General features: G+C 35.4%; 1 protein-coding gene across 1 annotated transcript in view; it reads left to right on the plus strand.

Moving 5' to 3' along the window:
• Ac3 (Adenylate cyclase 3) overlaps positions 1 to 15366 on the plus strand; it is a 33326-nt gene extending 17960 nt beyond the window's left edge. The window contains exons 7-19 of the mRNA XM_065307465.1: positions 5443 to 5601; positions 8521 to 8659; positions 10556 to 10678; positions 10863 to 10954; positions 11132 to 11293; positions 11515 to 11602; positions 11659 to 11775; positions 12397 to 12723; positions 12856 to 13081; positions 13146 to 13228; positions 13412 to 13510; positions 13566 to 13814; positions 13876 to 15366. Coding sequence (XP_065163537.1) covers positions 5443 to 5601; positions 8521 to 8659; positions 10556 to 10678; positions 10863 to 10954; positions 11132 to 11293; positions 11515 to 11602; positions 11659 to 11775; positions 12397 to 12723; positions 12856 to 13081; positions 13146 to 13228; positions 13412 to 13510; positions 13566 to 13814; positions 13876 to 14256 — 2245 coding nt within the window. The 3' untranslated portion in view covers positions 14257 to 15366. The remainder of the gene's footprint in view (positions 1 to 5442; positions 5602 to 8520; positions 8660 to 10555; positions 10679 to 10862; positions 10955 to 11131; positions 11294 to 11514; positions 11603 to 11658; positions 11776 to 12396; positions 12724 to 12855; positions 13082 to 13145; positions 13229 to 13411; positions 13511 to 13565; positions 13815 to 13875) is intronic.
• Positions 15367 to 15724: the final 358 nt, after the last annotated feature.

Raw genomic sequence — 15724 nt, forward strand, 5'->3', positions numbered from 1 at the left:
GACCGAGTGTAACAACTGGCGTGGCATAACGCTATTAAACACAATTAATAAGATTATCGCGAAAATCGTCCAAACAAGATTAGCGGAAACTATAGAAAACACCCTGCGCCCGAACCAAGCAGGTTTTCGGCCGAATCGCTCATGCATCGATCATATCAATACCCTTCGTATAATTATCGAGCAATCAGTAGAATGGCGATCACCACTATTCATCGCCTTCATCGACTTTGAGAAAGCATTCGACAGCCTGAACCACGACGCTTTATGGAGGATCCTTAAGTCGCGAGGTGTACCAACAAAGATAATAAGCATCCTGCAAGAACTCTACACTGATGCAAACTGCAGTGTGTTACACAACGGTGAAAAAAGCGAAAGTTTTACGATACACAGAGGAGTAAAACAAGGATGTGTCATATCCCCATTACTATTTAACATCGCCTTAGACTACATACTAGCAAAGGTAGACCAGAACAGGGATGGGTTGCGCTGGACACTAACCTCGCACCTCAGCGACCTGGATTACGCCGACGACATCTGCCTGATGTCACATACGTTCGAAGGCGTGAGCCGACAGCTAACAACATTAGCAAGGGAGGCAAGTAAAATTGGCCTAAGAATAAATATTGCCAAAACAAAAGAAATGCGTATAAATACAAACAACACCTTAAAACTCCAAATAGATAATACGGAAATAGAAGAGGTCAAGGAATTCCTATATCTAGGAAGTATAATTGACATAAAAGGGGGGACCGACGCAGATATAAACAACAGAATAAAGAAAGCCCAGCAATCCTTCAGAATGCTGAGCACAGTATGGAAGTCAAGCGTCTATACACTAAGAACAAAACTGCGCATATTCCGCACAAATGTAAAATCCACCCTTTTATATGGATGCGAAACATGGAGGTCAACGAGCTCAAGCACACACAAACTCCAAACCTTCATAAACAAGTGCTTGAGAATGATCTTGCGCATATTCTGGCCAATGACAATCTCCAACGATGAGTTGCACCGTCGATGTGATGAAACTCCCATTATAAATCAAATACGCAAGAGAAAATGGGGGTGGATTGGGCACATCTTGAGAAGAGACGCCGGAGATATCGCCAGAAATGCGCTAGAATGGAACCCACAGGGGAAGAGAAGGGTTGGTAGACCGGCCAATACCTGGCGAAGATCCACAATAGAGGAGCTCCGAAACCAAAATATGGGCTGGAACGAAGCAAAGGCGGTTGCCCGAAACAGAGTCCGTTGGAGGGCGCTTAGTGAGGCTCTATGCTCCACATAGGAGCCAAGAACATTATATATATATATATATTGTATCTCAGGCAAATTTTATGGAAATGAAGATTCATGCATAAAACAAAGAACTTCAGGAATATTTTGGAATTTTCTATCATTCACAACAAATATCTTCACTTCTAACCAATTTTTAACCATAAATATAATAGTGTATTAAGAAAGAAGTTGCTAAACAAAGGTAGGGAAGGTAGCCTAAATTGGACCAGCGCCTAAGTTGGACCACCACGATATCCGCGAACTGTTGAAGTTTTTGCAAAAATAGACAGGCCCCTTGCTTCACTCGTATTTATAAACAATTGATGCAACTATTGCAATTAAAACTTGCCGCGTACTTTGGTCGTGACAACAACTTTGTGTATTCTTGATTATCAAATCTATTATAACGACGTAAGTGCATAAGCTGTCAAGCTGTTTAAACGTTAGTTTCACAATTATTATTATATCATCAGAAAGCTTATTTATTTATCTATAATTTATAGAATTAATTTGGAGAGGTTTTGTTATATTAAGATTGTTGTTGATCATTATATATAAATTCTTCAAGTTGCCCAAGTTGGACCGAAGACAGGCACCGGGGTTTTAACAGGAAAACGTATATCATTTTTCGACCTCCTAGAAAAGCTTGTGGACGAGCACAAATCTTCGAAATGATCCAGTGTATGAAATGCCGCACTTTGGTTTAAAACAAAATGTGCTTGTGTTAGTGCTAAAACTAAAATTTACTATTGTGTCAATTGCCGTTAAAAAGCATGGTCCAATTTAGGAAACCGCGCGGTCCAATTTAGGAAACCGGTTTCTTAATTTGGACCAAAATCACAATTTTTTTAAATTGAAATTTCAGGGGTATAAATATAATTTTTATTTAAATCAAAAATATCATTTTGTAGGTAAGCCTTGTGAGTTACTTTTCCGCTACTTAATTTTTATTGAGAGTTTATATGTGGCTCTATAAATCAAAAATATAAAATGGTCCAAATATGGCTACTTTCCCCTATTACACACGAGATTGATTGAGAGCGAGCCTAGCGAGTGTTTAACAACGTTTAGCCACGTGATGCTTACGCTATTTTTTCTACTTCCACTTTTGTTCCACGTTGAGGTTTGTGTATTTCAACTTTTTATTTTAAACCATCGAAATTTGCTCGCACACTTATACAAACTGTAAGGTTATAAGTGCCATGCCGCGCGCCGGCCCATGTGACGCTTCGGTTCATATCGTGTCCCTCCGATACGAGCAGCAGCAGCGCCTGCTTTGACGTGTTTGACTGACGTCGCATGGCATTTCATACCGCCTTGTGCTACTCGGTAGGCAAATGCGCAAGCGCAAACTCCGTCCCGTGCATAATGCGAGTACATAATGAATATTATGTACGGTTTGACCGTCCATATATAAAATACCACTTTTTGTGTCTAAAAACCGTGAAAAACTGAATGAAAAAAAAAAATTTCTTTCTACAAAATAATTTTTAACAAATTTGACAAATTTTTCCCACTCCAAGCGAAACTGAGTGACATTCACAAACACAATTTTAATTAATAACTTTAAAATTAATCACCATTATAATCATTAAAACAATAGCCCCATTAATATGTCAATCTCAATCATAATAGCATTAGTCTGGTCCTATCCAGACTATCACAACGTCAATATCATTTAGAATGATTGAACTAATGCAATTCGGCCTGCAGGGCGACGCTGACCTTATTAAAATTAAATTCGTATTTAAATTGTTCTGAAATTGTAGCTAACGTGATATGTAATCCTGTTAAGTGGATATCGTCAGCCAGCAATCCAATTCAACTGAAACTTCCACCATCGAGGTTAATATCATCCTAAAATCAGAATGATATCAGATTTAATGTCGCTAGCATAATATTCGCCAGAAATGGGCCTTAGGGTAGGTCATAACAGCGTCTAGTGGTATTAAATCGACCATAAGTTATTGTTCTTTAGGCTATGAAATTATGGACTGCGCTCTTGATATGGAATTTTGAATTAGATGTGGATCATTGATTCGTTGTATTTGGTTGTGAAAACGGGTGAAATCATATAATACAAATCATAAAATAAAATATACGAGTAACGTCATAAAACATATTTTTAAATGTGTAAAATTATAGAAATTAATTAATTACTCAAAAACTAATCAAGATATTTTGATATTTTTTTCAAAATTATATTCCCTAATAAATAGTGGATTTATTTATAGAAATATTTTACTGATAACAATTTGCTATCAAAAGATACAGGGCAATTTAGGTAATTTTTACTTTTTTTTGCAATTTTAAAGTTTATTAATTTATAACTATTAAATAAAATCATATATTAATCATACGATTATACCATCCCCTGCTGAATATTATTTTAAATTGATTTCTGAAAGAATTGTTATTCTAGAGACAATAGTTTTTGTATAACAAATAAAAAACAAAACTAAATAAAACACAGCTTAAACATATTTTGTCAATGAATGCCATCTATGAACGTAAAATGCAAAAATGTTCCTCTAAACATCTCAAAAACTTTTGAAGCTATAAGAAAAACAAAAGGCCAAACAACACTAAAAGAATTAGTTAACATAGAAAAACCCGTTGGTGGTAATAAACAACGTCGTTTGTTGATCGTTATCTACGACGTAATGTCTTTTAATACTACTCCAACCAACACCATCAACATCAACATCACCATCACAATCACAATCACAATTACCATTAAAGCTGGCAAGCTGGCCAGGCGCACAACAACCTTGAACTTGACCGAGTGAAAACTTTTCAACGTGCAACAATAAACAGTCTTAAAGCGCTTTTATTTCTTCGAGGTTATACATATATATATTCCTTGCTGGAATATTTTCAAGGACATCACAAGCTGGACAATCAATGAAATGAAATGAAACGAAACGCAGCGCAATTAATCGATAAACCAATAAGTTGAACTCAAGCGAAATAGTAATCGATTGCTTGAAATTGAAAACTGTTTCCACTTAATACAATTAAATTCCATTTCCATTTAATTAATTCATTGATGTTTGAGTTGTATTTTAAAATACAACTTTTCTGCTTTATTTTGAAATATAATGAGAAAAGTATGGATTTTTATTTTATATTATTTTATATTATACTAGTTTTTGCCGCGACTTCGTCCCGGTAGTGTTTAATAAAATGTAATTCGTTTTTACTCTCTTATTCTAGACATAGTATGTGTCAATTCTATCAATAAAATTCGCAATTTTATTTTAAAGAAATTAATTATATAAAGAATTGCTAATAATGCACTTCAGCGCGCCATCTCGGATTCAACTATTTAACTATAACTATGTTTGAATCTCAATGCCAACTTTTATCCCATAGAAAAAGGCTGTCTTTAGGGTTTTCCAGGCAATTATTCGATTTTTTCTCGCCGTAAAAATCCATCCTTGGTCTTTAACGAACATTTAAAACAAGAATTGGTCAAATTGGTGTAGGCATTGTTGAGTTATGTGCTTACCAACAGAATTTGCAGTTCATTTTTATATTATAGATTATTAAAGTCTATTTATAGAGTGAAACATATAAGAAACTCAATCACGCGTATAATCAGATTCGACTTAATTAGAATAATGTGCAATCATGATAAAGTCTATAAGAAAACGGTCGATATTGTGAAATTTAGAAGGAAATGCAAAGAAACTGTATTGAATCACTCGAGAAAACTCGAGAAAAGCTCAAAAAGCAATTTGAAAGGTTATATTAGCATAATAAATTTAATTACAATTGCAAATGAGTCTATAATGGAAATTAGACGTTTTGAAAGCGATTTAAATCAATAAAAATATGATTTTAATTTTAAAAAATGCCTGCAGTTCAATTCTGAATGTAAAAAGTAACCAATAATTAATACAGCGCCATCTAAGGTCAAATTACATAACTATAATTATGATTAATTCCCCATACAATTTTTCCGCCTCAATTTAAACCCTGCAAACTTTAATTTTCGCGATAAAAAGTATCCTATGTCTTTCTACAAGAACTAATCTAGAACTATACAAAAATTCATCGAAATTGCTTCAGCGGTTTCGGCGTAAAACGATAACAAACAAACAAAAAAATTAACATTTGTCTTGCAACTTTTATATATAATTCTTTTAATTTCCTTTGCAGATATGTGCAGCAAACAACAAACTCCCCCGTTGACATGCGAGTCGGTATTCACACCGGTGCCGTCCTAGCAGGAGTGCTTGGTCAACGCCAATGGCAATTCGACGTGTACTCCAAAGATGTCGAGCTTGCCAACAAAATGGAGAGCAGCGGAATGGCCGGGTAAGCAAACACGTGCACAATCATAACTTGTGACGCCACCAAACTAGGTATAAACTTATTCAGCTCTAATATACACTTAAAAGTTTGTTTAAGTTTGATAAAGTGTAAATACGCCATTATGCACTTCGGTTGGATTTATTTTACGGTTATTTGCAAGTCAAACGTAAACTTGCGCACGGTCCACGGTAGAGAATTGCAGGTTCGGGTAATTCTGCAGCGCACTGATTTGAAATTCATTTATTTCATTCGCAGTCGACGCAGTGGCTGAATTATTCAATTCGGCACAATAGACGCATCAAAGGTGCTAGAAATTTGATTTAATCTCAATTTGAAATTCAAAACCACAAAGGGCAGATTTAAATTTCAGATTGCACGAAAATTGAATTAAGAATACGAGTTATTAACAACAATAAAAAATAAATAAAAATCCGAATGACGAATATTTCAACGTTTTTGAAGGTAGTAAGATGAATAAGTTTCGTTTACTTTGTGGTAATGTCAGTTTATGACTTCGCCAGTGTGATTATGTACTTTAGTGACTCTGTTACGCAGTAATTACGTTGGCAGTCGATTAATTAAACGCCCCACCGGCCGCACGCGTACCGCTTGCATGTCTGATGCTATACGTTTCCGCCTCATCGATGTTTCATGCACACAAAGTCTACATAGGTACATGCACGCATGATACTAAACTTTGCACAGAGTATTTTTTAATGTCGAAATTAATTATCGACAATATATGCAAATATTCAAGTCCATTTATGTAAGTTAGAAAATTAAAAGTAAATTTATTTTGAAAAGCCAATTTTCATACAAATAAATTTATTTTAGCGGTTTGATAATTAAGATTCGCAATTTTATTTAAAAAAAATGAGAATTGCTAATAATGCACTTTAGCGCCATCTAGGGTTCAATTATTCAACTATAACTATAATTGAATCTCAATACCAACTTTTATTTTATAGAAAAGGGCTGTCTTTAGGGTTTTCCCGGTAATTATTCGAATTTTTCTCGCCGTAAAAACCATTCTTGGACTTTAAAGAACATTTAAAAAATGAATTGGCCAAATTGGTCTAGGCGTTGTTGAGTTACGCGCTTACCAACACATTTTGCGATTTATTTTTATATTATACATATAAAAATTCATCAAAATTCCTTGAATGCTTTACGGATAAAAAGAAAAAACAAGACAAAGTTAATCCTTTCTTACCTAACTAGTATTCAATAAATATTCCTATGTATTTATTGATCAAGCACTAAAATACAAACACTCCTCCCTATTATTTAAGGATTTTCTGTTTGACGTCCTTGAATACGCCCTCAAAATTAAATAATCGATTTTCAATATTTATGTACCTACAACCTGACGAAATAATAATTCATAATGATTTAATCTCAATACATTCACTGCTGCCTCGTTAAAACGATCAAACAACGAAATTTTATGCCGAACGCAAATTATACCCCTACGCTTTGATTTTGTTTGCGTTGCGTTGGTTGGTGATGAATTTTAATTATGAATGAAAGCCCAAACACATACAAATTCAGAGATAAATAACAACCCTCAAGCTGCAATCATTCAACAGCTGTGTTTGCGGTTAAATTAAATCAACGCACACAGATTCGTGCATCCGACTCGCACACGCGTCCAATTCGCAATATAATTCGCAATCCCGTGGCTGAGGCTTTAGCTTTGCGTTCATTAAATTCGCGCGTAGAACGCGGTTGTTTTGTGGTTTGCCAGCGGACTGGACCGTACGTTGAAAAACGCAAATAAACGAGGCATGCGCAATTTTCGTTTCATCAATGTCGCTGAAGGTCCTCACGAGTATAAGGGCGAGAGGTCCCGTGATAAGTGACTGTATCGCCGAGAGGGAATCAAATTAGGAACGGCTCTTAAGCATAAAGAGAGAAAATGACACAGGGGAGGCCGGAGTGTTTAGACAGGAAGGAAAAAGGACGAAATTAGTAAAAAGGACACTCGTGAACGAAAATACTACGCAGCAGGACGATGGGAAGATGGGGGATCAACTTGATTCGTAATTAATTTCACAATTTCCTCTCTAGATTATTATCACAGCGTAATTATTTTATCCTTAATAAATAATTTTTTTATTTCAACCTAAAGAATACTTTACATAGGTACTTGCTATTTAAATATATTAAAAGGGGATGTCTTTATGGTTTTCCCGGCAATTATTCGAATTTTTCTCGACGTAAAAACCATCCTTAGACTTCCACGAACATTTAAAAAAAGAATTAGCCAAATTGGTCTAGGCATTGTTGAGTTATGCGCTTACCAACAGATTTTGCGATTCATTTTTATATTATAAAGTAAAAAATATGAAAAAATCGAAAATGGAATGCCAAATCAATATCTAAACCCCTGGAAAATAGATAACTAAATATACAGTGAATAAAATTATTCAACATTTTTGTTTTCATCTTGATAATACAATATTGAACAAAGTTATACTTTACTCTTGAAAGTAAAAGTTTGGCAAATTCCGAAAGTTTCCAGAAAATATCGGTAATAAACACAATAGCCGCAATTGCTTTATATCGCCCCTGAAGGAAAGCCTCTACCACGCTAAGAAGCATGAAAACTCGCCCAACACGCGAATTTCGATAAAGCGCGATAAAGACCGATAAAATTCGTATAATAAAAGCAGCCTAAGAATGTGAAAAATGCCGACGAAAATGTTCCACCAACATTTCAAACTAAAACCCCAAAAGAAAATCATTCGATAACATAGAAAATTTATGATTTGTTGTTTAAATTCGTTACACAAACAATCATATTGTGTATATAGTATAATATAAAATCGGATTTATTGCAAAATCCTATTAAATAACTTTTATTACGATACTTTTTCATTTATTTATTATATTATACTCAATTTTTTGTGTGTTTTGCAGACGAGTACACATTTCAGCCACTACACTCTCTTTTCTCAACGGAGAATTTGAAGTGGAAGCGGCATTCGGCGAGAAACGTGAAGAAGCACTACGCATCGCCGGACTCAAGACTTATTTCATTGGGAAAGTATTAAAACCAGTGAGTATCTTAACTATACTTACGCATGCGCGCGTTAAAATATTTTCTAGGAAATTAAGCTCATAGAATGACGGAAAACAGTATTTAAACATTAAATTTAATTGCAAACGTAATTCCTTGACAAGCAGAGTGGAAAACAGTTAATTACACGCTCGTATCTATAAAAAAAACTTTTTTCCATTCATAGAGCTTCGTATTAGCTACCTAAATTTTAATAAAAAGTGTCTATATAATTTTATTTTTGTTTTTTGTAATTATAATGTAGTAGTTCTGTCAACAAAATTCTCGATTTTATTTTGAAGAAATGATAATTGCATATAATGCACTCTAGCGCCATCTAGGATTCAATTATATAGCTATAACTATGATTAAATCAAATACCAATTTTCATCCCTCATTTAACATACTTTAAATTATAGTTTTTAATATTTTAATAGTTATTCTGCTATTCCAAGTGGAAACGAATTTTGAAAAATTTAGATCATCAAAATCTGTCCAGACGTTTTTGAGTTATAAACGTTGTAACTAACACAACTTGATTTATAAGTTTCATCCCTAATATTCCATGCTTCCAATTATATTTTTGCGACAATAAACTCACATTTTCTTTTTTAATATTACTTAGAATGTAATATTACTATTACAAACATTATCAACGAAAAAACTTGTTTGTCCCGCGCGTTACGCTGTTATTTAATTAGAAAACCTTTGTTGAACAAAATGCCTATAGGCCACACCGAGTTTGAGTTAATTTTACAACGCCGCTAATCCATGTTTCATATTTTACGTTTTGTTTGGCAAACAGTCAACACGTCGAAGTCTCGACCAGTATGCATTGTGTGCGGATTAGATTTATAAAAGCATATTATGTCGGCGTGCGAGACGCGATTTTACAGCCCCGCAGCGCTACACAATTCCTCCCTCGCTGCCAGTCTCGCTGCTTTTTATTATATTCGATGCGTGCGGCCAGCTTAACGTGTGTACCGAGCAAATAATAATTGCCCATGGAAAATATCGTCAATATTCTTTAATACTTTAATACTTTAAGAGACATCTACATCAAAAATATAAAAATATTTTTCTCAGCGCATAAATCTATAATATAAAAATGAATCGCAAAATGTGTTGGTAAGCGCATAACTCAACAACTCCTAGACCAATTTGGCCAATTCTTTTTTTAAAATGTTCGTTAAAGTCTAAGGATGGTTTTTATGGCAAGAAAATTCGAATAATTGTCGGAAAAACCCTAAAAACAGCTTTTTTCTATAGGATAAAAGTTGGCATTGAGATTCAATCATAGTTATAGTTAAATAGTTGAATCCGAGATGGCGCGCTGAAGTGCATTATTAGCAATTCTTTACATAATTAATTTCTTTAAAATAAAATTGCGAATCTTATTGACAGAATTGACACATACTATATCTAGAACAAGAGAGTAAAAACGAATTACATTTTTATTAAACACTACCGGGACGAAGTCGCGGGCAAAATCTAGTTGACAAAAAAATGGATGAGATTGTATTGTCTATAAATTTCATCTCGTACACAATGAGATACATTCGCAGCATCGCATAGCAAAGTGAATTTATATTTATCCGAATCGACGATTTGTGCCGATTTCCACTTTCGCGTCGAAAGCGGTATAACACCCTGGAAGTTGACTCAGGCTGAAAGCCAGATGCGCCGCCGGGTGAAATTTAAGCGATTGCATATTACTTATGCACGAGCCGGCATGTGGCGGCGGCAGTGGCGTCGGCGGCGGCAATCTCACCCTTCGCCGCGCCCGCGAACTTGCACCAAATCGATATTTACTTGATACCCGACACTTTTTCGCCAGCGCAAAACGCACGAAAACTTAAAATCACCCAAGTTAAAGATTAAAACTCCTAATTCCAGTTCGAATCAAATGTGAAACAAGAAGTACAAAACGGTGCTGGAGTTATTCACGAAGAGGATGGAGTCATGACCGATTTAGGTTCGGATACTACAAAGGATGGCGATGTAGACTGCGATGACGGCGTGAGTAGCTATAAATCACAATAAGAAATAACCGGAAATGCATCAACGTCAAATCAATTTTTGATGTGAAACCAAACAAATGAAATATTTTCCCATTTTGAGCACTTCCGATTTTTCCACATTTTTTAATTTCCTGTTTTCCGCTTTTCCGGAAATTAATTTATTTTAATTTTAATGTCTCAAGGACGACAGCGCTGGTCCATTGCGGCAACGTCAGGATTCCGAAGACTTTAAAAAGCGCCTACGCAAGGAGCTGGTCAATCGCGACGGGCACAGGTAAGTAAAATTTGAACCCCCCTCATCATTTTCATCAGCGTCATAAAACTCAATTTATCGCTGGTCGACACTTGACGCCATCTTTTTTATACTGGCACGACGAATGTCGTAAACCGACACTGTAAAAAATCCCCACGGAGTTTCGTTTTTTTATTGACGCGCGTCGTGTTTTTACAGAGAACTGGCAAAAAGCACAAATTTCCTTAGTCTGGCCTTCGTTAAACCCGAACTTGAGAAGAGCTATCACCATCATACCGAGTCTTTTGGTAGTGTCATCCTGCAGACGTTTCTTGTCGTGCGGGTAGCTATCGGAATAGCTCAGTTTATTGTATTACCAAGGTAAATTTATTTTTGTAAAGAAAAAATATTTTCTCTACTTCCACCTTTAAAATGCTAGTTTTTCTTAAAAACGACGAAAGTCGTGACTAAAGTACTTTACTCACGGACTTTATTCACGAGGTGGAGTTTGTGCGTGCAAATACAAAAACTAAACGTGGAAGTAGAAAAAATGTCGTTTAGCTCACTTGATACTTAATATATTATTTTCAAATGATTTTTAGGCGCATAATGAATTTATTATCCATCGTGAGCGGAAGCTTAGCGTTAATGATAGTCTCAATGATATCTTTGGCCGAAATAGTACCGCAGGTATGTGTGCGCTATCGCGCATGCGCTGTGTATAACTGGTTACGTTCTATGTTTAGATGGTGTGCGCGTGTTTCAAGGCGTGTTTTAATTGCATCAACAAATCAATGTGGATGCGGCGCATTTTATCCACCCTGTGTATCGCCATCCTGACAGCTGCCAACATAGTCGACACGGTAAGTTTAGTCTGGATAATTCCCAGGTGATTTATTCACAAGTTTGGAATTTTAGAAGTTGCTACAGGGTTAGTCATATAAGATATGACATAAATCACTTCATTTTTGTCACTTTTTTATGAATAAGTTGAAAACTAATTACGACAGGATAATTATTTTCACAAATATAGATTCTGTATTAAATTCTCTATCATATAATAAAAGAAATATTAAAAAATATTAAAAATTAAAAAAGTTATTAACAATTAAAGTTAAAATAATAATATTTTGTATCTTTTTCAACTTCTATTGCTTGTAACTTTTAAAATAATTATTTTATCTCTAAGAAAATTAAACATATGATACAGAATTTAATACAGAATCGATTTCAGAAAGAATTATTACTTTATCATGGCGCATGTGTGAGTTATTAATTAATTTCCGCATAAAAATTTTGTCTCTGCAAAGTTTCCACCGCCCTTCGAAATCGCTTGTTTTAACGTCCAAACTTTAGCAATAAAACATAAATAAGAACTTGAATTATGAGAATAAACGCGATGACGATGACGAATTGAGGCAAACTTTAGCGTGAGAAACTTTTGCGCGTGTCTCTTGAAGATGAGTTTTCTTTTGTTTGTTCAGATCTCCTGCACAACGCCAAATGTGTCCGCGAACTGTACGCTCTTCGAAGACACGAACAATGCGTGCATGTACCCGTCGTACTTTTCCTACTTTGCCGTACTGATCCTGATCGCCGCCGCGCTGCCAGCTGCGTTGTCTTACACGTGCAAGACAATCCTGATGATTTTCATCACGTTGGGACACTGCGCCGTCAACGTGTTTGTGCTCGGACCGGCGTTGGACTGCGAGGAATCACGCAAACACTTCACCACGCTCACACAGGGAAAGTACACGCTTTCAGCGCTGCTATTGATTGCTACGATTGCTTTGGCGTTTTTAGCAAGACATGTAAGTATAAATTTTAAAAATATGTGTAAAATCATTGTGAAGGTTATGAAATTGAGCAAAACTGGTTGCATATAGTGTTACATGTTGCAATTCACACGTGTGACGCATTTTAAATAACTTTTGGTTTCATAGATGGAGCAAGTATCGCGAGTATTATTTTTATGGCGTAATGAAGTTGAAGAACAAAGAGAATGCGTGAGCGATATGCGCAGAAGAAACGAAGCATTGGTTTACAATATTCTACCGCCTCACGTGGCCGAACATTTCATGGGCAATCGAAAACGACAGCATGATGAATTATACTCACAGAGTTACGCGGAAGTTGGAGTGTTATTCGCTTCGATGCCTAATTTTTCAGGTAGGCTATTATTTAATACTTGTTTTAAATATATTTATACAACGTTTTTGGATGTTCTGCGCAGATTTTTACTCAGAAGAAACGGTGAACAATCAGGGCCTCGAGTGTTTGCGCTTTTTGAACGAAGTTATTTCGGATTTCGACGCAGTGAGTAGCACATACACCAAACGAAATATTTACTCAAGTACAAAGTTTTTCCCGTTCGATTCTGTTTGACTTTTGTAATGCTTATCGAATGTTCTGCGCAAGTTTACTTTTCCACTTTTCTACTTGACGAATTGTTTGAAACGCTCGCAGCCTTCAAGTGTCGAAAAATGTTTGTGTGTTTAGCTGTTGGAGCTCCCCCAGTTTCAAGACATCATTAAAATCAAGACAATCGGCTCGACCTATATGGCGGCGAGCGGCCTAAACCCCACCAAACATGTCAAAGTAAGTAAAATGATTCAAACTACTCACCGGCAAATATTGACACGCAAATGTTTAGCCTGATGATCCGACCCCGGTGCGGTGGGCGCACCTCGCGCTTCTTGTGGAGTTTGCACTTGAATTGAAGAAGGCACTTCAGTGTATCAACGAGCAGAGTTTCAATCACTTTGTGCTCAAATTGGGCATCAATCATGGGCCGATAACGGCTGGCGTCATCGGCGCGCGCAAGCCACACTACGACATCTGGGGGAATACTGTCAATGTGGCGAGTCGGATGGAGAGCACGGGTAAAGCTGGTTGCATACAGGTACTTAACCCTAAAACCTAAAACATTTAAAAAACAACGTTTTAATATGTTCTATTTATAGGTAACTGAAGAAACATGTCAAATTTTACAATGTTTCGGTTATCAATTCGAACAACGCGGGCTGGTCGCAGTGAAAGGCAAAGGCAATCTGATGACGTATTATTTGCTTGGCAAAGCCGGCAAAATCACGCCGCCAACTGCGCCGGTCTCACCTGCTGTAAGTGTTGCGAATGGTGGCACACCAGCTCTCACCGCCTCCGCCTCCGAGTCAGCCACCACCGCCGGAGATGAAAGTTCCCAAACCACTTCGACGTCGAAGTCAGATGATCGCACTGATAAAACTGTTATTGAGTGTGCAGACGCACGAAGTGATGTTTTCAACGATGATGGCGCCACTAGTCGGGACATGACCGAGAACACGCTGCTGCTGAGCGATACATAAACAGTAAACATCAACAAAAGTACAGAATCATAACATAATCATGTTGAGGTGTCGACGGATCATTAATAGGTATATCTTAGAGGCTCTATTTAATTTAGGTATTAAGTAATAAACGATGATGTATAGATGATATTAATAGAGATGATGCTACACTACACTACAAGGAAATAATGAAGAAGAAAAGAAAAACTGCTTTCGGGACTTTTAGAGAGAAGTATTGTATATACATGTGTATTGGTCATAATGATGACTATAAGAAAGCGTTTCGTTTTATGAAATTCTTGTATTCTCAAAAAACTACGAATTGTTTGTATTTGTATACTATCAACATGATTTATTTCTCATATTTGTTCGAAATGCGCACAGGAAAACATAAACTATGTTTAGGTTAGGACACAAGATGGCGCTAGACTGACTCTGAACCATTGGAAACATTAAACCAACTCTCATTAACTGTAAAACTCAACATTCAACAAAAATATAGTAAATGTATGTATAGAGTAATAAATGAAAAACACTTGTAAACATAATAATATCGCTAGATGATGAAACGGTGGGTGTGCACTAACTTTTTAGGTTAGCCGCAAAACCTAATGTGACGATTAGCAGGAATTTAGCATGAGAAACACATCGTAGATGATGAGAAAAGTAACATAACCTAGATGGAAAGCAACTTCTGTGATTTTCAGTTAAGATTATTCACATTTAACCTCAAAATACTTCATATAAACTTCATATATAAACATAAAAGGCAAAAAACTGAATGGAATTTATGGGAACAATCATTTCATAGGTCCACTAAGTCTAAAAAGAATTTATAAACTATTGAACTATTGCAATGTGTCATCAACTTCCATTTAATTTATTTTTACTACACTTAATACTCGAAAAGCGTCAAACGATGAAATTTCAAATGGAAAACATGCAAATGTAATGTGATCAGGACTAATATTGAATAATCACTAAAGAAATCTTTAAATAGATGAAAATTTAAATCTTGTTGAATGTCCTATGTACAATATACTTTAAACAAAGATCTGTTGAGCTAAACACACGGTGTTAATCTAAAATGAATTACTGTTTAAAATAAAAACAAAAAGTAAATTTAAACATGTTTGTTAATAAAGATCAACAAACTGTGAATTCTATCATCTGCTAGCATGTATGATATTAAACTTTATTTTGCAGTGTAAATTATTGCGTTTTATTTCCAAACCTAGTTTGTTTTTTATAAAATTTTTGAAAAAGAACAAAAATTTGTGTTATTTACATGGAACGTACTTAGAAAGCTGAATTTTAATAAAAAACTTTGCTTGTTTATAAAATATAATACAAAATTAAGTGGAAATAGATATTATAAAGCTTTAAACTTAGTTTCTGATTAATTTCATTACTGTTTTGTTAATAATAATTAATATAATTAATAAATTAACAGTAAGACAACCCTGTACATGTGCAAACAAGCAAA

The sequence above is a fragment of the Atheta coriaria genome, unplaced genomic scaffold (genome assembly GCF_025399875.1).
Source record: "Atheta coriaria isolate IRGN ID8LTWV9N9 unplaced genomic scaffold, Caltech_Dcor_3.1 hic_scaffold_7_pilon, whole genome shotgun sequence".
NCBI classification, from domain to species: Eukaryota; Metazoa; Arthropoda; class Insecta; order Coleoptera; family Staphylinidae; genus Dalotia; species Dalotia coriaria.